General features: G+C 34.7%; 2 protein-coding genes across 7 annotated transcripts in view; one reads left to right on the top strand and one right to left on the bottom strand.

Moving 5' to 3' along the window:
* Positions 1 to 11,838, bottom strand: part of LOC123563892 (RNA binding protein fox-1 homolog 2-like) — a 54,538-nt gene extending 42,700 nt beyond the window's left edge. The window contains exon 1 of one of the 6 annotated variants that reach the window (XM_053536528.1): positions 11,494 to 11,838. In XM_053536528.1, the coding sequence (XP_053392503.1) occupies positions 11,494 to 11,673 (180 nt within the window). In that variant the 5' untranslated portion in view covers positions 11,674 to 11,838. Of the gene's footprint in view, positions 1 to 10,940; positions 11,030 to 11,493 lie in introns of those variants that run through there. The other 5 variants (XM_053536532.1, XM_045357025.2, XM_053536529.1 and 2 more) reach the window with 5 other exon arrangements.
* Positions 1 to 20,357, top strand: part of LOC123563897 (voltage-dependent anion-selective channel protein 2-like) — a 372,548-nt gene that overhangs the window by 225,471 nt on the left and 126,720 nt on the right. The window lies entirely within an intron of this gene.

Here is a 20,357-nt window from a genome sequence, read left to right as displayed (position 1 = left end):
TGTTTATTTGTTTTGGGTTTAGCGCCATGTTTTCAACAATATTCCAGTTTTATAATGTCAGGCAATGTTTCAGTAACTGTACTAACCAGTTCTCTGCAAGTATTACTGCTAACTTCTCAGTATAAATCATACGTGGAGTACAAAATTGCTTAATTCAGACATAATGTCTTTTATCAAATCCTCACAGAGAACAAGCGTCCCTTCCAGGATCGAACTCCTTACCTCAAAAGCCATAAATATGTACTCTCTATCAAATAAGTTGTTGGGCTCATATTAACCCTTACCCTGCTAAATTTCTAAAGTGGACTGGTCCATCATTCAATTTGGTCAGTAAAATTTATTATGTAAAAGGGTGTTCACTGAAAATTTACTGACTGAACAGCGAACAATGCAGACCATGATCGTCCTTGCTGGCTGATTTTGGTCTGCACTGGCTGCAAAGGCAAAATCCCTTGCCACCAGCAGTCTAAAAGGTCAGAATATTAAACTGCAGGATCCTAGACTGCTACCTTTTTAAGGAACATACCTGAGTATATTGTATTATTTCAAAAACCATCTAGGAAGAGTGCAAGTGCCTTTCTCAGCATGGCACTCCATTCAGCCTGACTGACAAAATCTAGATTAATTCCTTATATGCATGCAAAATACTATATTAAACCGAAGGCTCAAATTCGATTTGGGAGTAAATTTATTTATATATTTTGTTGGGTTAACGTCGCACCGACAAAATTATAGGTCATATGGCGACTTTCCAGCTTTTGATGGTGGAGGAAGACCCCAGGTGCCCCTCCTTGCATTATTTCATCACGAGCGGACACCTGGGTAGAACCACCGACTTTCCATAAGCCAGCTGGATGGCTTCCTCACATGAAGAATTCAACGCCCCGAGTGAGGCTCCCACATCAATGAGGGGCAAGTGATATGAAGTCAGCGACCTTAACCACTGGGCCACTGAGGCCCCGATTTAGGAGTAAATGGTTAGTAGTTAAAGCAGGAGCTATTCATTTTCTCTTAGATTACAAGAACGTTTAAGGTGGGGAGAGCATGCTTACTTATGTCTGGTTGGGAGGGGGAGAGACGTCACGTGTGAGTCAGTTTGGATCAACACTTCACAATCAAGACAGAAGTTTTTACACTTTTTAAGTTCTCCAAATCATTTCACAAAAAGTGATGCTGTTCTGACTCTTTTGTACAAAAGCTAATTACAAAACTGTCATCATCTAAAATCAGGGAGACACAACTGTTCTGATTCCATTCCCGTCCCCAACCCCTCCCCCACCCCATCATCCCAACAAGTTTGTCCAAGTTATTTCTGCAACATAGATAAGTATGTTGGTTAAAAGTTATTTATTTTTCATTTATTGTAGAGGAAGTTCATGCTATCAACACTGAGCTGACTGCAACTCATTCTTTGGTAATTAACGGACTGTGGTTCTGCTCTCACTGAGATTCAAACCTGTGACTAGATCTAGAAGTCTGACACTCTATTCTTGCACCACTGTACTGTTTTACAACTAAACTCATATTAAAATAACCGCATGACATACATGTAACTGCAGCCATGCAGAAATGAATCACTGAGTCATTTTCATATCTTAACGGGACAAAATCAATTAAAAGCATGACCTAATGGTGGCTGAAAACATTCAGCGCAGTTTAAACTGTCTTTGATTTTTTGCTATTTATAAATATCCCTTAATTATTAAGTTTTATGGCTTCAATGGCCTTTTACCTTTAACACAAAATATATAACCATTATAAATTAGAAGTATACCAATTTAATTTCATTTTTCCCCATAATGTCAAAATTTATAAATCATAAGGCATTGTGTTGTAAATTTTATTAGATTTAAATTTACCTTGCATATAAAAGCGACCTCCACCTCTGTACCAATTGCTTTCTATAATTTGAATATTCTTGGGCATTATCAATATGATATAGTACATACACTTACTAAATAGCTTGCTGGTCGATATATACTCAAATTACTGTTGCCCAAGGCCTGAATGACCATGTGCCAGGCAATAGTTACAACTGTTGTCCCGGGCAGAAAGGCTGAGGATCAAAAGTCTGACTATTAACAGGCCATTCAATAGGTGTTAATTATTAGATGACATCTGAAATCAATTTTCATATTTTTTTTCTTCAAGTCTGACTTCAGTTCTACAAAATTCTACAAAACTTTGTGTCAAACTACAGATCGGTACAGTAGTACAAACTGTTGACCGTTGATTTATGAAAAGAATCATGTTATAATAATATTTGATACTTGTAATGCCTGTGCAATATTAACATGCTTTATTTGATTCTGTCAGAATTTTACTATTCTTGATATTACATTCTAAGTTTTGCAGATTTTTTTTCATAAATTTTATGCCGTGTTAGATCCTATCAGTAAAATTCACATCTCAAACATTTGGTTACCTTCATTCTTAACGAAAAAGGACTGTCAGTCGGAAATCTTAAGTGTCAGTTTAAGGTGTCAGATTTTTGTTGTTAAATGACATTCAGACTGTTTTCTCCTCTTGCTCCCTATTTAGTTATGCATGTCTAAAAATACAGTGACCTTCCTCTGCCCTGTAATGTGTGTCACATGTGTACACACGACAATGGGTATCTATTTCTGGACCAAAACCAACATCATTAGTACCGTGGCGAATTGATTTGTAGCCAAGGTCCAAATGAAAATTATACTTGCCCGCAGGGAAAATGGGACAAAACAAGAAAGCTGGCTTTGACATTAAATGAATACATGATATTAACGTTTGTTGAGGCAAAACAAGCAAAAACAACATATCCATGACAACCTAACAATTTATTAGTCCTTTTACTTCATATGTACAACTTGTACTATAGCAATATACAAAGTGTACATCAGCATTGTGGACTGAAATTTTTTTATCATTTACATCTGAAGAAAAATCGTTTCAAAATACTTTGAATCTATCTTTGGGTTTTAGACCAAGGAAGGATTAGCAGTGTACAAAACTAAAAGAATTATATCGTCTTTCCTCTTGCAGTTGCAAGGTTTTGTTTATAGCTCTGACTGAGCCTGACAAAACCTGGGCTGTAGATTACAGGGTTCGAATTTAGCCAGATTTTCTACTTGCATTTTTTCACAAGTGGTATTTTTTTTAACTTGCTAAATGAAAAAACAACTTGCATTTTCCGCGACTTGTCACTTTATTAGAACATTAACGCAAACATCAATGTGACGAGTCCAGCCAATCATATTTGCGCTATATAAATAGTAACTTATTATAGATTACCAAAAAACCCACCGGATGCTGTTAACGTCATCAAAATTGGCACAGGTACTCGTCAGCAGTTGAAAAGACATGCACACGGGACATGTATCGAGTGTAAACTTCCATTTACGACGAAAGATGAAAGAGTGCTCCGAAATTCGTTCTGCAAATGACAATGCGCTGCAATGACCGCGAGTTGTTAAAGAAAGAACAGTGTAAGATCGAGACAACCGTTAGAAATGCACATTATTGGGACAAAAATTTTCACTCGCAAAAAAATGCTGGTGTCTGAAATCTCACCTCGCAGTTTGAAATTTGCACTCGCATTTCGCAAGTATGCGAGCTTAAATTCGAACCCTGGATTAACATCAGTTAACATATCGAGGGCTTAGAGCGAAACTGGTCTATCTGTATATAGAAATAGAAGCAGATAGACTAGTTTCGCTCTAAGCCCTCGATATCTACTGCAAAGGCTCTAACAAATGAAATGGTCAACCTGAAATGATGTTGCTGAGAAAAAGTTCTTATAATGTTACTAGAAAAATAGGAAAGCTGAACTTGAGCTGTATTAATCACACAAAAACATAGAAGCATTCAGATCGATCAAATGACCACTGTTTAAGTGAGCAATGTGTCGTAATTCAAATGACTTGACAAACAGTGACTGCCCTAAAATGCCTCAAGCTTAGGATAGGCCTGCTTTTGGCAGCAGAGACTAATTTCTCATTTTACCACTTTAGGCCATCTGGACATTTCTCATTAGTTCAAAGTTTGATGTTGAAGTGAACAAGTTTAATACTTGTGCATGCTAATTAGCCAAATACGGAAACAAAGACAGCTTTACAATTATTGTTTACAACATTAGCACTTTAAATACCGAAAATATCATAATTCTCCAATTGTGTGGTTTAACAGCATGTTTAACAATTAAATTCACTTAAGATATTTGCTGGATCAGTTGCTGCGGTTTTCTAATGAATTTCAATTTTTTTTGTTTGCTAAGTTCATACACAGCTTTACATACAAATTGTGTCTATTTAGTAAGTGGTTAGATGTAAAATGAAGATCTAAGGAATTGTGGAGCAATTTTCCACTAACGTTGCTCGATACTGGTGCGGGCAACTGAGATCACAGCTAGGCTACTTGCAACCTTTTACCTTATCCTCCTCCAGTTCTCAGTGGCAAACCTATCCCCTCTTGTCTAAAACCCTGGATCCACCCTTGTATTTCTATTTCATTTCATGGAAAGCTTGAATCTGTTTTCGCTGGAAAAAATGTCTGTGCCCTTTAATAAAGCTACCCTATTCTAAACACATAGGTTTCTATCAAAATACCGCACATACTTTAATGGGTAGATCATTGCTCCTGCATTTAAAGTTGTAACTCAGCTACTGATACATGATACCATCAGTTACAATAAAAACTCTTGATGGGTGAAATCATTCATCTTGCCAGAGAAAATAAAATGTCCTCCAACCAAATATACACTTAAAATCATGTTATGGACTAGTAAAATTGTTGTAACGACATTTACCATAACAGGTAGGTCAAAGTAATATTCTAAAGCAGGCCATGACTAGACTATCCGTCAATCTGTGATTAAAAGTTTGATACCCCACCCATCAACAGTTTTTAATATAATATACATATTATTATGTATATGCAGCATTATACTTATTGTTGATTTAAATGACCAGTTTAAACATCTTTGTCATTACAGATTGTTTGTAAAGTCCACTAAATGTAAAAAATCTAAAAGTATCAATTTCCGACAGGAAAACAACTGGCATCAAAAGCACAGGTGTGATTGTGACTCAAACTTAAATAAGGCGGGAACTCACAACCTGACTGCAGGATTAAACATTAAAGTTTCTGAAAAATTCAGTTTGCATTAACTTTCAGTTCTGTCTACTTAGAAGCAGCGGTCTAACAGGAACGTGATCCAAGCATGGGTTTTTACTAACGAAGTATGAACTAGAACAGCAACCATGGGCTCAAATCAGTTACTAAATCAGAAATAATGCTTCTGATGCATTTTAATTAATTTGTTTATAGTAACCTGAATTTACCCTGGGAATCTCAAATAACAGTTGTCATTGGAACCCTGGCAACTGGTCAAAGACCAATGATATCTTCCCAGGCATTTTTCACGATGCCATGCCTTCCTACAAGCTTGCGTATACTAAAGGGTATTGAAAAACAACAAAAACTTTATCATAACAGTAGCTAGAGTCGTTTAACAATAGCTTTACGACTGACAAGTTTAACGTAATGTCAAATCTTATACCCCATTCCAAAACCTCGGCAATAAATGTTTAATGGCCCGAAAAAATGGTCGTCTTTTATAATTTTGTAAATATGACGGGACCTATTTGACAATGCTTGCATTTGTATAGATACAAGACAATACATAACTGATACAGTTATAATCTATGTCTTTTGTATGTCAGATTAATGAGATTAGAGATTATTGTAAAAGATGTTCGTACTAATGACTCAGACTGGTATTTGAGAGGAATACAGAGACGGGGGGAGACGTAGACGGATCAGAAGTAAATCTGTGATTTCAGTACTCGGTATCTAAACAGATCAAATCAAACGCTGATGTACACTAGGTGGTACAATGCAAATTTCGTGCACCGTGCTATGAATAGTACAAATCATTTTTGAAAGTAAATTCAAGATAAACATAGATAATGACTTTAAAGCCATCTTTTGTGAAGGCAAACATTGGTCCAATATATAAAACCTGCCATATTTAGACACAAAGTACTGTAACATTGATTATTTTTGCAAGCTGAAAAGGCTACCTTTAATATAAATCTTAATTAACCTGTCACATTTTTTTATAACATAATCGGTGAAAATATTCATATCTAACTAAATATTTCATCTGAATCAACTCGCTTAGGGAAATACACTGCGATATATTTTCTCACATATTTAGAAAATTAAATTTGCGAATATCTTTCAGTTGTACAGTACAAGTGTGTTACCAATGTATACAATAATGGCTCCAGAATAATTTATTAACTTTCCGATCTGTCATAAACATGTGGACATAGAGGTTGCTACGAGCAAATATTTGCTATATCAAACACTGTGGTTTATTAGTTATATTAAAACTACATAAAAATACACATGATTTGAGACATTCGCAAACATTGTCATATAATGCTACAAAACTAAAGAATTTGCCCGGTGATAAAAAAAAAAGATTTTGAAAAAATGTAAGCTTTTACTCCGAATGAAATCCTTAGCTTGCAAGACAGCATATCTATTCAAAATTCCTTAGAAAGGGAAAATAAAACAATTACATTTTAAAAGAAACTGATCTGAAATACTTAAAAAAAACCCATACATTTGGAGGGGAAAGTGTTTTTAAGGTATTATTAGCATAATGAGCAAACTTAGAACATTAAGACAACATAAAATCCAATTCAAACAACAAAATTAAATTTTTTGTTTTTCTTTTTTTTCATGTAAAATATTTGTTCTTAAAATAGAAAAACGAAAATACAATAAAATAAATAAACTGAAGAGGAACTGGATCAGTTGACCAAATAGGAAATTCAATTTTAACCTCTGATAAGGGAAAAAGAGTCGCAAAGTTATAAAATCCCACTCCATAAAATATCCTGTTCAAAGCACAATAAGATTATAAAAAGCTCTGTCAATATTATCAGTACGTGAAGATTTAGATAGGAAAACATTTAAATAAAAGTACTTCCAAACACTGGGTCTTAAAACCTGATTTTCATATATATATAGTACAGCTTGATGACACTAAGTAATTAAGCTTATATTGGTAATAAGTACCTTAAATGAAAATATTATCTTACCAATGTCATAATAAAGTATATAACCACTTTAGAAAACTTTAGCACTGATTTTTTTTCTCCAAAATAATTTCATTTTTACCAGGATTCGGACATTCACCCATAAGGTAAACAATATTTGCACTCTTTTGAAAGAGCGATCTCATACAGGACAAGATAAAATGTATTAAATTTTACGAGACTGGTGCCAAAATAACATTACATTTCAGTGAAAAGGGGAATTGTGTACAAGGTAAAAGACATATTATACAGGTTTAAAAACATGAGTGCCTTAGTTTCTTTCTAACCATCTTTTAGCTTCTTTGCACAAATTTCCTAAACTTCATTTTATCTGTTTCGTAAGGATGCATTAAGACGCAACTGAGCCTATGTGTGCATGAAAATTATAATAATTAATGCCACTGACTTTTTGCCCTTAAAGGTCTTAAGATATCTACTTTCTATTTTACCAGGGCCCTTAAGACGTTTTAAGCAGGAACAATTTACAGGAATGTCAATTTAATACCATAAATAGCCTGTCCAACTTCAAAGTTTGAACATCAAATCGTTTAAATTATGGATATTTTAAACTGTAGGGTAATAAAATAATGTACACAATGCTCGATTAAGATCTCCAAATTATATCAAAGTATGGCAAACAATCTAATTGATCAAGCAAGCAATCTTGTTGTAAGTACAATGGGTTATTAAAATCAACAATTCTTAACAAAGTCAAATATTTGCACGAGGCCACTAATGGCGTTTCTATTACTATATTCCTTTGCAGCTCTGCGTCTAATGTGGCAAGGTTTCGATTACATATCTTAGCATGTAAATAAACCCATATATACCCAGATTTTGTTCTTTTGACAGATGAAAAAAGGGTATCGCTTTAACATCTATCGCCAATCTTTTAATGAAAAGTTACAACAAAATAATTGCTCATTGTTATGAAGTTAAATGTAGTCTGAAAACAATTAAACTTTCTCAAACACAGAAAAGAATGGAAAGTTTGTTCGTGCTCCAGAATAAATATCCTTTTGCACGGAGACTTTCTTAAATTATTTGACAAATTTTATTGCTTTCTTAGCCATTGATACTGCAAGATTGACTTTTTATTACAATTTAATACAGGTGCTTTTCCACCGGAGGTGAAATATTCATGTAATATACGTAGACTTCGGACTTTTTATACATCAAGCAGTAACTCGTTCTTCATCTAAACAAGAGCAGTCTATGTGCCGCAACCACAATCCCCAAACTGAGGACTGAATGTGAAACTATTGTATCTTGTTCTTTATTTATGTACAGTTACAACAATTTCGCGCTCAGTACTCAAATTGCAGACCGTCCTGTCTGGTAAATAGAGACAAGTTTAGTCAGCCTTAATTACTTAACAATGCTGCAAGATCTTTAACCAGAACTAATTTGTACTGTCCGCAAGTACAAAACTGTTGCAAACAACACGACAACTTCCTATGACAGGATAAACTAACTCTAGATACAGTGCCAGTACTCAAATTATCACATAATTATAAAATGTCTAAATGTTGTTCTCAGGCATTCATTACCTGTCAAATACTGTCACTTATCTGTTCCATTCAGATTAAGGGTCAATAAGCGCCACTACCAATGTTCTACTTGGGAACCACAATAGATTGCTGCTTTTCAGAGAAGGGTTCCATTGAGCATAATACAATGACTTTTAGATACTTGACATACTGTAATAATCCAGTTCTTGTTCAACCTGAAGATGGTCCACAAAAAATTAGGTCATCATTCCCATATGTACTATTGTCTCTTTTGTTAAATTTTTAATGAAAGTATGCATATCTAATTCGGGCCCTTCTTCGCAGCGATAGTTTATACATCTATCTATGTCTACATTGCATACAGTCTGGTACAAGCATTTCTGTACCTATAAGAGGGAATAATTAATTACTGTGTAATAAAAATAGCCATAAAACCAACCAGACAATTGCATCATTTACTGTGATTTTTTAGAATTATGATATTGCAAACAGAAAAACATTTTAAAACTTAATATATGCATAATATGATTATCAATTTATACAACACCATGGGTGATGCTCAAGTCTTGTACAACAAGGCTAGATTTTGAAGTCACGAGTTTGATCCCATTCAATAGCAAAGAGGGATGCATGGTATAATTCACTGGTGTACCCATTTATGGTACATTATGCCATTGAGCAAATCATGTATCGACAACATATTACTTCAAAATGTTATTTCAACAAAAATGTGACAATGTATCATGTAGGACTGTTTTCGTTTGTTGCTGAGCCAAGACACAGTGAGATAAACTAAGTTTGCTGCTAATATCTAGCCAGAAAATTTCAATATGAAGACTATTTTCCTGTTAAACAAGACACAGTTCTGTAGACTATGATCTGAAAAATAAAGTGTGTATGCACTGCAGTACAGACCAAAACATCACAATTGTGATATGACTGTCAGCTGCAATATCCAACCCTAACAGCAAATGAGCCGTGACATGAGAAAACCAACATAGTGGGTTTGTGACCAGCATGGATCCAGACCAGCCTGCGCATTAGCGCAGTCTGGTCAGGATTCATGCTGTTCGCTTTTAAAGCCTATTGAAATTGGAGAAACTGTTAGCGAACAGCATGGATCCTGACCAGACTGCGCGGATGCTATATCACTATGCTGGTTTTCTCATGGCATGGCTCAAATGTTCTCCATGGGGACTATCTAGGTCTCCACAAAGTCATGCAATTTATGTGGAGAAGTCGTTACCTGCGGAGAACAGGCCTGGGCACTGGTGTTGAACCCAGAAACACTAATATCGATGGACTAAGTGACCAATGTTGTATAAAATGGTGTTAAAAGTCAAACAAACTGTGGTTACTTCCATTTTAGTATTCAGATTCAATCTGCTACAAAATGAATGTACTGAAAACCACAGTCGATGAAAAGTACATTGTATTGAAATGCCTACACATTTTTTGGCAACAGGAATACTTTTATTAAATCCAATAAATATTAACTGCATAGGTTTACAGTGCAAACAAAAAGGAAAATTATTTTGATTTCAGTTGAAAAAAAGCTGTGACCTAAACAAAACTCTGTAGACAAAACAATGAATGCAAAAAATGGATTTTGAAGAATTAACTTCAGGTCAAAATAGTCGTATGAATAAATGAAAATGTCATATGAGAAATTCAATACATTTAGAGGATAAACACACATTGTTTAACCCGTTCGCCTGCTTAGCTCAAGAAATAGAGCATAGATTCATGGACTGTGGGGTCGTCAGTCTGATCCCCGTGCAATGAATACGTTCTAAGCCATTATATAATAATAATGACCTGATGGAAGATACCATGTCTGAAACCATTTAGTCCTCCATCCCTGATACATGTGAAAATTGGCAGTCCAGGATAAAAGTTAAAACTTCACCTCTGCCACCATCCCAAGAAATATTGTCATAACTCACTAAATGTACCAGTAAAGAATTAATTAAAAGGATTTCTGTTAAGCTCTTTCAACAATTACATTATGATATCATAAGCAATTCTAATAGGACAATTAAAGTCTGGACACATTTTTATTAAAATATTTAGATAATGTAGCGACATAATTGATGATAAAGCACTTGTAAGTTACTTAAAAGCCTTTCATATCAACATCACCACAAAAGCATGTTGCAAGGCATTTCATTCTTGTTGATAGCTTTTTATTTAACTAAATTTGTACAGAATTTCTTTCATGTATCCATACATCAGGCATATACACACACTGAAATCTGAATGACAAACATTAAATACATTGAGTAAAGTAAATCTATATGAAAATGTCACTTATGAATTATTAATAAATATCGGAACTAACCTGATTATACCCAACATCAATAATTACGATTTATAGACAAAACTCATCCATACACCACAAGAATACACAGAAAATGATAGAAACGTTTGTAATTCAGTTGTCACCAAACAAGCTCTGCACCATTTTTCAAAGTGAAAATTACCCCTCTAGCATACAATAAAACATTACCCAGTCAGTTTGACAGATGGTCACTTTCTACAGACTTTTATCATACAAAGTAATCACGCCTTTTCAAGATACTGTGTCATTTAGTAAACATAAATGTTTATTATCAAGTACTGTTTTCTTTTCAAGTAATAAGGCTGAAGGATTTTGGTGTATTTGTAATTTGTATTTATATTTATATAAAGCGAGTTTTAAAACACAAGTACCGGTACACATCATCATTTAAAATATGTAAATTACTAGTACAGTAACGAACACTGCTGTCTTTTTATGAAATTAACATAATTCTTTTTCATAATTACATGTACATCTACTAGACTGATTTTGAAAATATTTTCTAACTCAAATTTCAATCAATAATAATTATGAACTTTGGTGAAATTCTTACCTCATTTTCTTTGTTTGCTTCAGCCGTCGCATCAGTAACATCAGATTTTACAGCTAAAACTTTCATTTCAGAAATATTGTCTGCCTGTACCATCTTTTGTGGATAAGATTGAACACCGATGACTTGAAAAGTTCCCATTCCTAAACCATTTGAATAAAGACTCATTCCATTGACATGCATTTTAATTTTAAAGAAAACTGTGAAAATTTGTGTGAATCACAAACAGTTGTTTATGTCAGTCATTTATACATGATGTATACAAAATGTCAATTTATATCAATAACATATATGTCATCCGTAAAGACGTTTGAATTCACCTGTGTTTACTTCTACCCGAAATTTGTGTAGTATTTTCTACTGCTGTTGTTGACTTTTTACACGCGCTAATACCCGGATGAAAATCGATGATCCAATGTTCCTCCGCACCGGTACGTCACGGTTGACTTGAGCGCATTTAATCGACACGAAATATTTTATACAATTTAATAATATACCAGTTTGTCTGATTTTCAATTAAGCCAACATTAATCAAATTTATATTGCCTAATAGTTTCAAATGTCAAGTTAAAGTATTTAAGGTGTGCCTTAAAGTTCAAATAAAGGGAATTAAATGTGCTAGTCTGTTGAAATTAAACAGTCTTTAATAATATTTTATTCATTCTTCGTAAGGACACTGAAATTTTCTGTGAAGACCCCTTTTCTCTTTAGAATCATTTCAGCATTTGCCCAGTCTTTAGAGGCAGAGACTCGAGATACTTTTTTTTCAGAATGTGCTGTTAACAAGAATTATATAGCATTTAAAATGACTAAGGAGAGATATGCCTCTCTATTTATCCATACATTCGCAATGAACAATAATGAAAAATATTGGTTTCTCTAACTCACTGATATTCCATACTTAATTGTAAAAAATGTCAATAAAATCTGTAAAAAAAATTTATTTTTTTTAAACAAACAGATCAATACGTCTTTCATGCATGTACATAGATATAAAACAATTTTCAAATATTCTCCAATTCTCAAGTATACTCCAAATTTCATAAATTGATAAATTTTGAATGGTCATGTATGGAAATGGACAAAAGAAGAGATAAGATCAAGTCATGACCTTTACAACAATCCCATTGCAGAGGTTAAATTAGCACAAACATTTAGGCAACAGTATTAATGGGTCATTGTAGTAACAAATAATTTGCTTATTTTTACTTATCATAATTAGAGCGAGAAAAAAAGCAGGGTTCAAAACAAAATCAGTTTTTCTGGTAAAATGAGGTACAGTGCAAAACAACAAATTTTGTTAAACTATATTTATAAGGCAATCAACAAGAAGACTCTGTTGACCCTATGGTGCTCATAACCTGCGGCCCTGAAGGCCGCAGGTATATTGGAATGCAACAAGTAGTATAGCACATGGGGACTGGGTGATTTCACGTGACTTTTTACCAATATGCGATTGGCTTATCGCATTTATGGAACGCCGTTTTTGCAATATCGCTAGCACTCTATATGATATATAGAGAAATGTTTGTGACCTGAATTCCTCATTCATTATTTCATATAATTTATTCAAACTTTCAGCAATGATCAATATTCATACCTTGTTGTGCATAAGGGTTTTTATGTTAATTGCTCTTCAAATTTCCTAGATTATGGTCCTGTGTTGTCAAGCAAGTCCAGGTGAAGCATGAATCACATTTGTGAAAGCTCTAGTAAAGTATTTCAATAGTCAAGGAATGCGACCAGTTGAGCTAAAAGTTATATTATACATGAAAGGGAAATATAGTTATTTTTGCTCAAAACAATAACTTTCAGAATTAAGAAATACATAGTTCATATCTACTTGTAAATCATGTAGAATGAAGTAATATTTCTTACATTAAAGCGTAATGGTATAATAAAAAACAAAACAAGTACGTTATTCAACCATAAGTTACTATCAACAATTTCTGGTCTGTATAACTTCTGGCCGCAGGAAATCTTTCGACTTGTCTGACTTTGAATGTTTATCATCATAGTAACAACTGTATTAAAGGCCTACAGCTTGGCAGTGGGCAAAGGAATTTCTATCTTCATTAGCACATTGGAGGCTAATGACATTAACTGTATGGTTCAACCTAGTTACTGGTAATCTACTTTTTGACCCAAGATGACCCACTCACAAATGTTTCTGGGATTTTATTGAGGAAAACATTCTTGCCAAGTTTCATTCAGATTGAGACAAAATTGTGACATTTGGAGTGTTAACAGTAAAGTTGTGTATGACTGAAGATTAATGACCAATGCCAGACCAACTGCCTATACCAAGCCTTTGGTTCAGATGAACTAAAAAAGGACTAGGATGTTGGGTTTTTTTTTTAAATTTTGGTTAAATTGTTATACTTATAATCAAATTCATTGTCGTAATACTACAATATTTACATTCTCTCTATAATAATAACATCTATCTTGCTTGAAATGCATAAGAAAAGGTGCCAAAATTATGACAACGCCACTAAGTGACAACTACCACTGTTTTGATGATGCCCGTGCCTAGTCAGGGAGAAAGTTTCTTAGATGACATCACAGTTGTTCTGCCTGGTGAACTGAATATCCTGGAAGCTGTTTCTTAAGTAAAATACCATAAAATATGCACAGTTTTAAGAAAAACTTGTTACCAAATGGAAAGGAAATATAATATAATGTAGATATATTAAGAATTTTTCTTTTTGTTGAGTTCTTGCAAATTTCATGGATTTGCCAATCATATTCTGTCATATCATAGAAAAAATCTATTCAATTCTGAATTGTTTTCTTGATAACTGACTTATCAATTATCTTATTACTTTCAACACTGAAGCTTAGTCTAAATCTTTCTTTCACAGTAATTTTCTAATTTCTAAAAAGTTAATATCTAAACATTATTATATAACAAGAAAGGTCTAGACAGCAGGACTGGTGTGAAATATTTATATCCTTAGGCCAGGCATACATGTTTTTGACAACACAGAAAATGATGTCAGATGAACTTCAGCTTTTTCCGGAAGTACAGAAAATGAAGGTAAACAGGCTAAACTTGAAAACCAAAGTCGCATTTGCATTGGTCTATAGTCAGGGGTCATGCGCAGGGGTCTCCCCCGTCTAAATGTATGCACATGGATTCTGATTTGGTTTTTTTTGCTAATAGAGAGTCAATTTTCAGCACTTTCTAATAGCACGACATGTCAACTTTTTTATCTACAAAAAGATATTTGAACTTGGAATAAACACAAATCCCTCAGGGGTCTGTAACGGAGCAAGAGTAACATGGAGATTTTTGGAACTTCGTCAAATCGTTCAAAAGGTCCTTTTTGATGTTGTCTGAAAGTGTCATTATATACCTCGGATGTATGATATTTTAGTATTTGAGAGCTGCAGACCTAGACATTTCAGAAATATTTTCAAAATTAATTGCATATAATAAATGTCTTTTCTACGGAATTGTGAAAGGGCCGTCAGACGCCAATACGTTTTATTATGTTACGGCCGCAGAAAAGATATATATGAACATTTTAACTATATATGAGCTGTTTTCCATTTGGGAAATTACTTCGTATGGATGACAGAGACTCTGTACATGTTTATGGAATACTTCATCATCTTGTCTATCCATTTTTTTTGCTTAAATTTTTTTTGTTGGGTTTAACATCACATCAAGGAGAAAGATCCCAAGAACCCCTTCAGTATTATTTCAGGCATGAGCGAGTACCTAAGGCCTAAAAAAACAAGAGCTGTCATATGACAGTGCCCACGACTATTCCAAGATCTGATCGAAGAATGGGGCCAAAATATTACCACAGGTTTTCAGACAAAAGAAAAAAATAGATGAGACAAACCATGTTCATGTATTTGTTGATTTTGATAAGTCTTGCACTAAATGGCAATGTGTACGTGACCATGATGGTAATGAAGTGTTCAAAGTTTCAAAGTCAAACAGTTTAAACAAAATATGGAATGGTATGAAAATATTAACTGATTTCCAAGTCCAAAAAGGACCATAATTCAGCCAAAATAGTTGTAAGAATTATGTACTCTTGCATACAGATGGAAATTATGGTAATAAACAAGTGTTCAAAGTTTAAAAGCCATATGTCATATAATTTTGACAAAACGTGGACTTGTATGAAAACAGAACTAATTTATAAGTCCACAAAGGGCCATAATTCGGCCAAAATAGATGACAGAGTTATGTACTCTTGCCTACAGATAGAGACTATAATACTGAACAAGTGATAAAAGTTTCAAAGCCATATGTCAAACACTTTACACAAAATATGAACTGGTACGAAAAACTTAACCAAGATTTCTAAGTCAAAAGGGGCCATAATTCAGCCAAAAACCTTGATGGAGTTATGTACTCTTTCCTGTAACTGGACATGGTGATGGAAAACAAGTGTTAAAAGTTTCAAAGCTTTATCTCAAAAGACTTCGTCAAAATGTGGACTGGTACGAAAAACTTAACCAAGATTTCCAAGTCAAGAGGGGCCATAATTCAGCCAAAATCCTTGATGGAGTTATGAACTCTTGCCTATAGCTGGACATGGTGATGGTTAACAAGTGCTGAAAGTTTCAAAGCTTGATCTCAAAAGACTTTGTCAAAATGTGGACTGGTAAGAAAAACTTAACCAAGGTGTGACGCCGACACCGATGCCGTGGTGAGTAGGACAGCTCTACTGATTCTTCGAATAGTCGAGCTAAAACTTCTTTTTTTCCGGTAACATGCTAAAAAAAATTAGGGTAGGTAGGTCGGAATTTTTTTTTTTTGGAACTATTTTTATTTAAGTGAGACTTTTCAGAAATTATATTTGTGTCAAAAATGAATACAAATAAGGGGGTTATGCCCTTGGAGCATCAGTAAGTTGATTTCTAACATAAATGACCATGTTTAAAGCATAAAAAGTGCAGTTTTGCAACTTTTCATTAAAAAGTTGAAAAAAATATTCTCCAAGGCCATAAAAACATTTAGGGTCGGGCCAAAAATTTAGTGTAGGTCGGGATACCAGAAACAAACAATTTTTTTTTTAAGCCTAAGGTAGAACCACTGGCCTACTGTAAGCCAGTTGGATGGCTTTTCTCACATTAAAGAATTCTACACTGTATAATATATATACTATGATACTAATCTACAGGAGGTGACACCTGTTTTTTTTTAAATTGTCCAAACAACATATGGTCACATGCACACAAAGCTATCTCATAGTCATGTTACATATAACTTAGTAAAATATTTTCACAGCGTGCATTTATCCTATGCCTCAAACAGTTTACATTATAACCTTGAACTGTACTTATATCTAGAACAGTAAAATGCCATTTTTGTATAAAAAATCTCCTCAAAATGCCAAGAGAAAAAAAAGTCATCCAGCTGGCCATGACCACAGGCGGCATTAATGACATTTTCCTTACTGTCACAAGATAAATGATCAACAGTCATTCATATAGTAGGTTAGTTTTATTGTTTCAGATTACTGTGCAGAAGGGAAGGTTGGTGTAGGTCATAAACGGGTCATATATAACTTCTTGAGTAATAAAACAGACAAAACATTTGCTAGTTTATTATGGTTACAACTTTTCAGAATCATAAAACTGACTAAAGTATTGATAGTTGCTTTTGGTAACAGTGTCTGGATTTAAAGCTGAGCTTTGCCTAGTACTCCGAGGACCTGATAAGATATGGGTCCACTAGTCTGAAAGTAAAAATTCATAGCAGATCTATCATTCAAAGCTTGTTAATTAAAAAGCCGTCAACATTCATAGTAAACCACATCTGTCATTGACAGCACACCTTGTAGTCAAAAGGCAAGCTTGTCCTTTAGTTCAACATTCACATCATGTATACCTCATTTATACAATGTCAACATTCATAGCAGATCTGTCAAGTCAAAGCATGCTAGTCAAAAGGCCTGCTAGTCCTAAAGTCAACATTCATAGCAGATCTGTCAAGCCAAAGCACACTAGTCAAAAGGCCTGTTAGTCCTAAAGTCAACATTCATAGCAGATCTGTCAAGTCAAAGCATGCTAGGCAAAAGGCCTGCTAGTCCTAAATTCAATGTTAATAGCAGATCTGTCAGTCAAAGCATGCTAGTCCTAAAATCAATGTTAATAGCAGATCTGTAAGTCAAAGCAAGTTAGTCAAAAGGTGTGCTAGTCCTAAATTCAATGTTAATAGCAGATCTGTCAGTCAAAGCATGCTAGTCAAAAGGTGTGCTAGTCCTAAAATCAACATGAATAGCAGATCTGTCCGTCAAAGCATGCTAGTCCTAAAATCAACGTTAATAGCAGATCTGTCCGTCAAAGCATGCTAGTCAAAAGGTCTGCTAGTCCTAAAATCAATGTTAATAGCAGATCTGTCCGTCAAAGCATGCTAGTCCTAAAATCAACGTTAATAGCAGATCTGTCCATAAAGCATGCTAGTCAAAAGGTCTGCTAGTCCTAAAATCAATATTAATAGCAGATCTGTCCGTCAAAGCATGCTAGTCCTTAAATCAACGTTAATAACAGATCTGTCAATCAAAGCATGCTAGTCAAAAGGTCTGCTAGTCCTAAATTCAATGTTAATAGCAGATCTGTCAGTCAAAGCATGCTTAGTCAAAAGGTCTGCTAGTCCTAAATTCAATGTTTATAGCAGATCTGTCAGTCAAAGCATGCTTGTCAAAAGGTCTGCTAGTCCTTAATTCAATGTTCATAGCAGATCTGTCAGTCAAAGCTTGCTAGTCAAAAGGTCTACTAGTCCTAAAATCAACGTTAATAGCAGATATGTCCGTCAAAGCATGCTAGTCCTAAAATCAACGTTAATAGCAGATCTGTCCGTCAAAGCATGCTAGTCCTGAATCAATGTTAATAGCAGATCTGTCAGTCAAAGCATGCTAGTCAAAAGGCCTGCTAGTCCTAAAATCAACATTAATAGCAGATCTGTCAGTCAAAGCATGCCAGTCAAAAGGCCTGCTAGTCCTAAAATCAACGTTAATAGCAGATCTGTCCGTCAAAGCATACTAGTCAAAAGGCCCACAAGTCCTAAAGTCAACATTCATAGCAGATCTGTAAGTCAAAGCACACTAGTCAAAAGGCCCACAAGTCCTAATGTCAACATTCATAGCAGATCTGTAAGTCAAAGCACACTAGTCAAAAGGTCCACAAGTCCTAAAGTCAACATTTATGGCAGATCTGTCAATCAAGCACACTAGTCAAAAGGCCCACAAGTCCTGAAGTCTGAACATTCACATTAAAGCTCAAGCTCTTCAACTCCAATATGAAGAGAATTCTGCTGTATGGCAAAGAAACCTGCAAGCATACCAAAAACCTAGAGCAGACTACAGGTATCCATCCACAACTGTCTCTGGAGAATACTGAAAATACACTGGACAGACCAAATTTCCAGCCAGAAGCAGTGGAGAAGGAGCAGACAAAAACCAGTCTTTGCCACCATCAAAGAACGCAAGTGTAGATGGATGAGGCATATTCTGCAGAGGGACGAATCCAACAACACCAGACAAGCACTGAAACCCACAAGGTCACAGGAAACATGGTCGACCAGACACAACCTGTGGAAGGAGTTTCAGCTAATCAGGTTATCATGGGGAAAAGTGAAGCAAGCAGCTGAATGGAGGACAGAAGTGAAGGCTCTACATCCACTCATGTGCTAAGAGGATTGAGTAAGTAATGAGTAAAAAAGTTCAATGTCAGGTTTTCTGCCAGGTGGACCTTCAGACTAGTGGGCTTTTGGGCTGGCTGACCTTCAAACTATTGAATTGTAACCTTTAAATTGCTAGGCAATGCAAGTTTTGCTATTCGCTTTTACTGTTCCTAACTGAACCCAGGAAACTGTAATTTGAACATAAAATTTTGTCATTTTAGTCAAAAAGGCTATTTCGTGGGGATATCAATTCATGGGTTTTTCAGTTCTGGAAATAGAATAAATTGGATTTTATTTTGTGGATTGATGCAACCATGGAATCTATGAAATTCAGTTCCCTATGAAAATTAACAATTTTAAAGGATTGCAGTACAACTTTTATTTCGAGATCACCTATGGGAAGGACAAAAAGTGGTCTCTTAACACAATTGGTCTCTTAATACAACATAATTTGTTCTTTAACAACACAACTGGGAACTGAAAAAAGTGGTCTCTTAATGCAAGAGTCTCTCAAGCAAGTTGGACTGTATTTCTTTCTCAGCCTGGTAAGGAAGGGGTCACTGTGAGCTGATGTAACAATATTAATATCTGTTTTTCAGGATGTTTACGTCTTGCTTTTTGTTGTTGATTGAGGTCTGTCTCTTAAAGAATTTCTCAGTTAACTTGATAAAACTAGCAATTCTGACCATATCTAAGGGATTCTTGCTTTCAAAGCAGTTTAAAGGCATGTTTGATTAATTTATGCTCACTGGTTATATACCATCTGCCCTTTAAAGTTTGTGTTCTATTTGACTTAATTACCTAATTCATCAACATTATATTAAATTAAATCAATTTGATCAAAGTGAATTGGTGTTTGGTTGACTTGTTCAAGGGAGTTGTCAAAGAATGCTTTTTTCAAGGCGCACCCTGCAATTTATCATATGAGCCACAGCCTTTAAAAAGATTCATGGAAATGGCCGACACTTAACCATTTTGTTCTTTAAAGACACAAGCAAACTAAGGTAGTTCTGCACGTGTGATAAACTGGAACCCATTATGTAATGTTATATACATGTACCTGAATAACATGGAACAAAAGATGGACCCAGCATAAAGAAAGGAACATTGTCCTACATATAAATATCATCCCGTGTGTACATTTATAACAAGAGGGCCAAGATGGCCCTAGGTCGCTCACCTAAGAAACACACCATAACAGTGTAAAACATGTTTG

This window comes from Mercenaria mercenaria, chromosome 2 (genome assembly GCF_021730395.1).
Source record: "Mercenaria mercenaria strain notata chromosome 2, MADL_Memer_1, whole genome shotgun sequence".
Taxonomy (NCBI): domain Eukaryota; kingdom Metazoa; phylum Mollusca; class Bivalvia; order Venerida; family Veneridae; genus Mercenaria; species Mercenaria mercenaria.
This window is presented reverse-complemented; position numbering and strand designations above follow the sequence as displayed.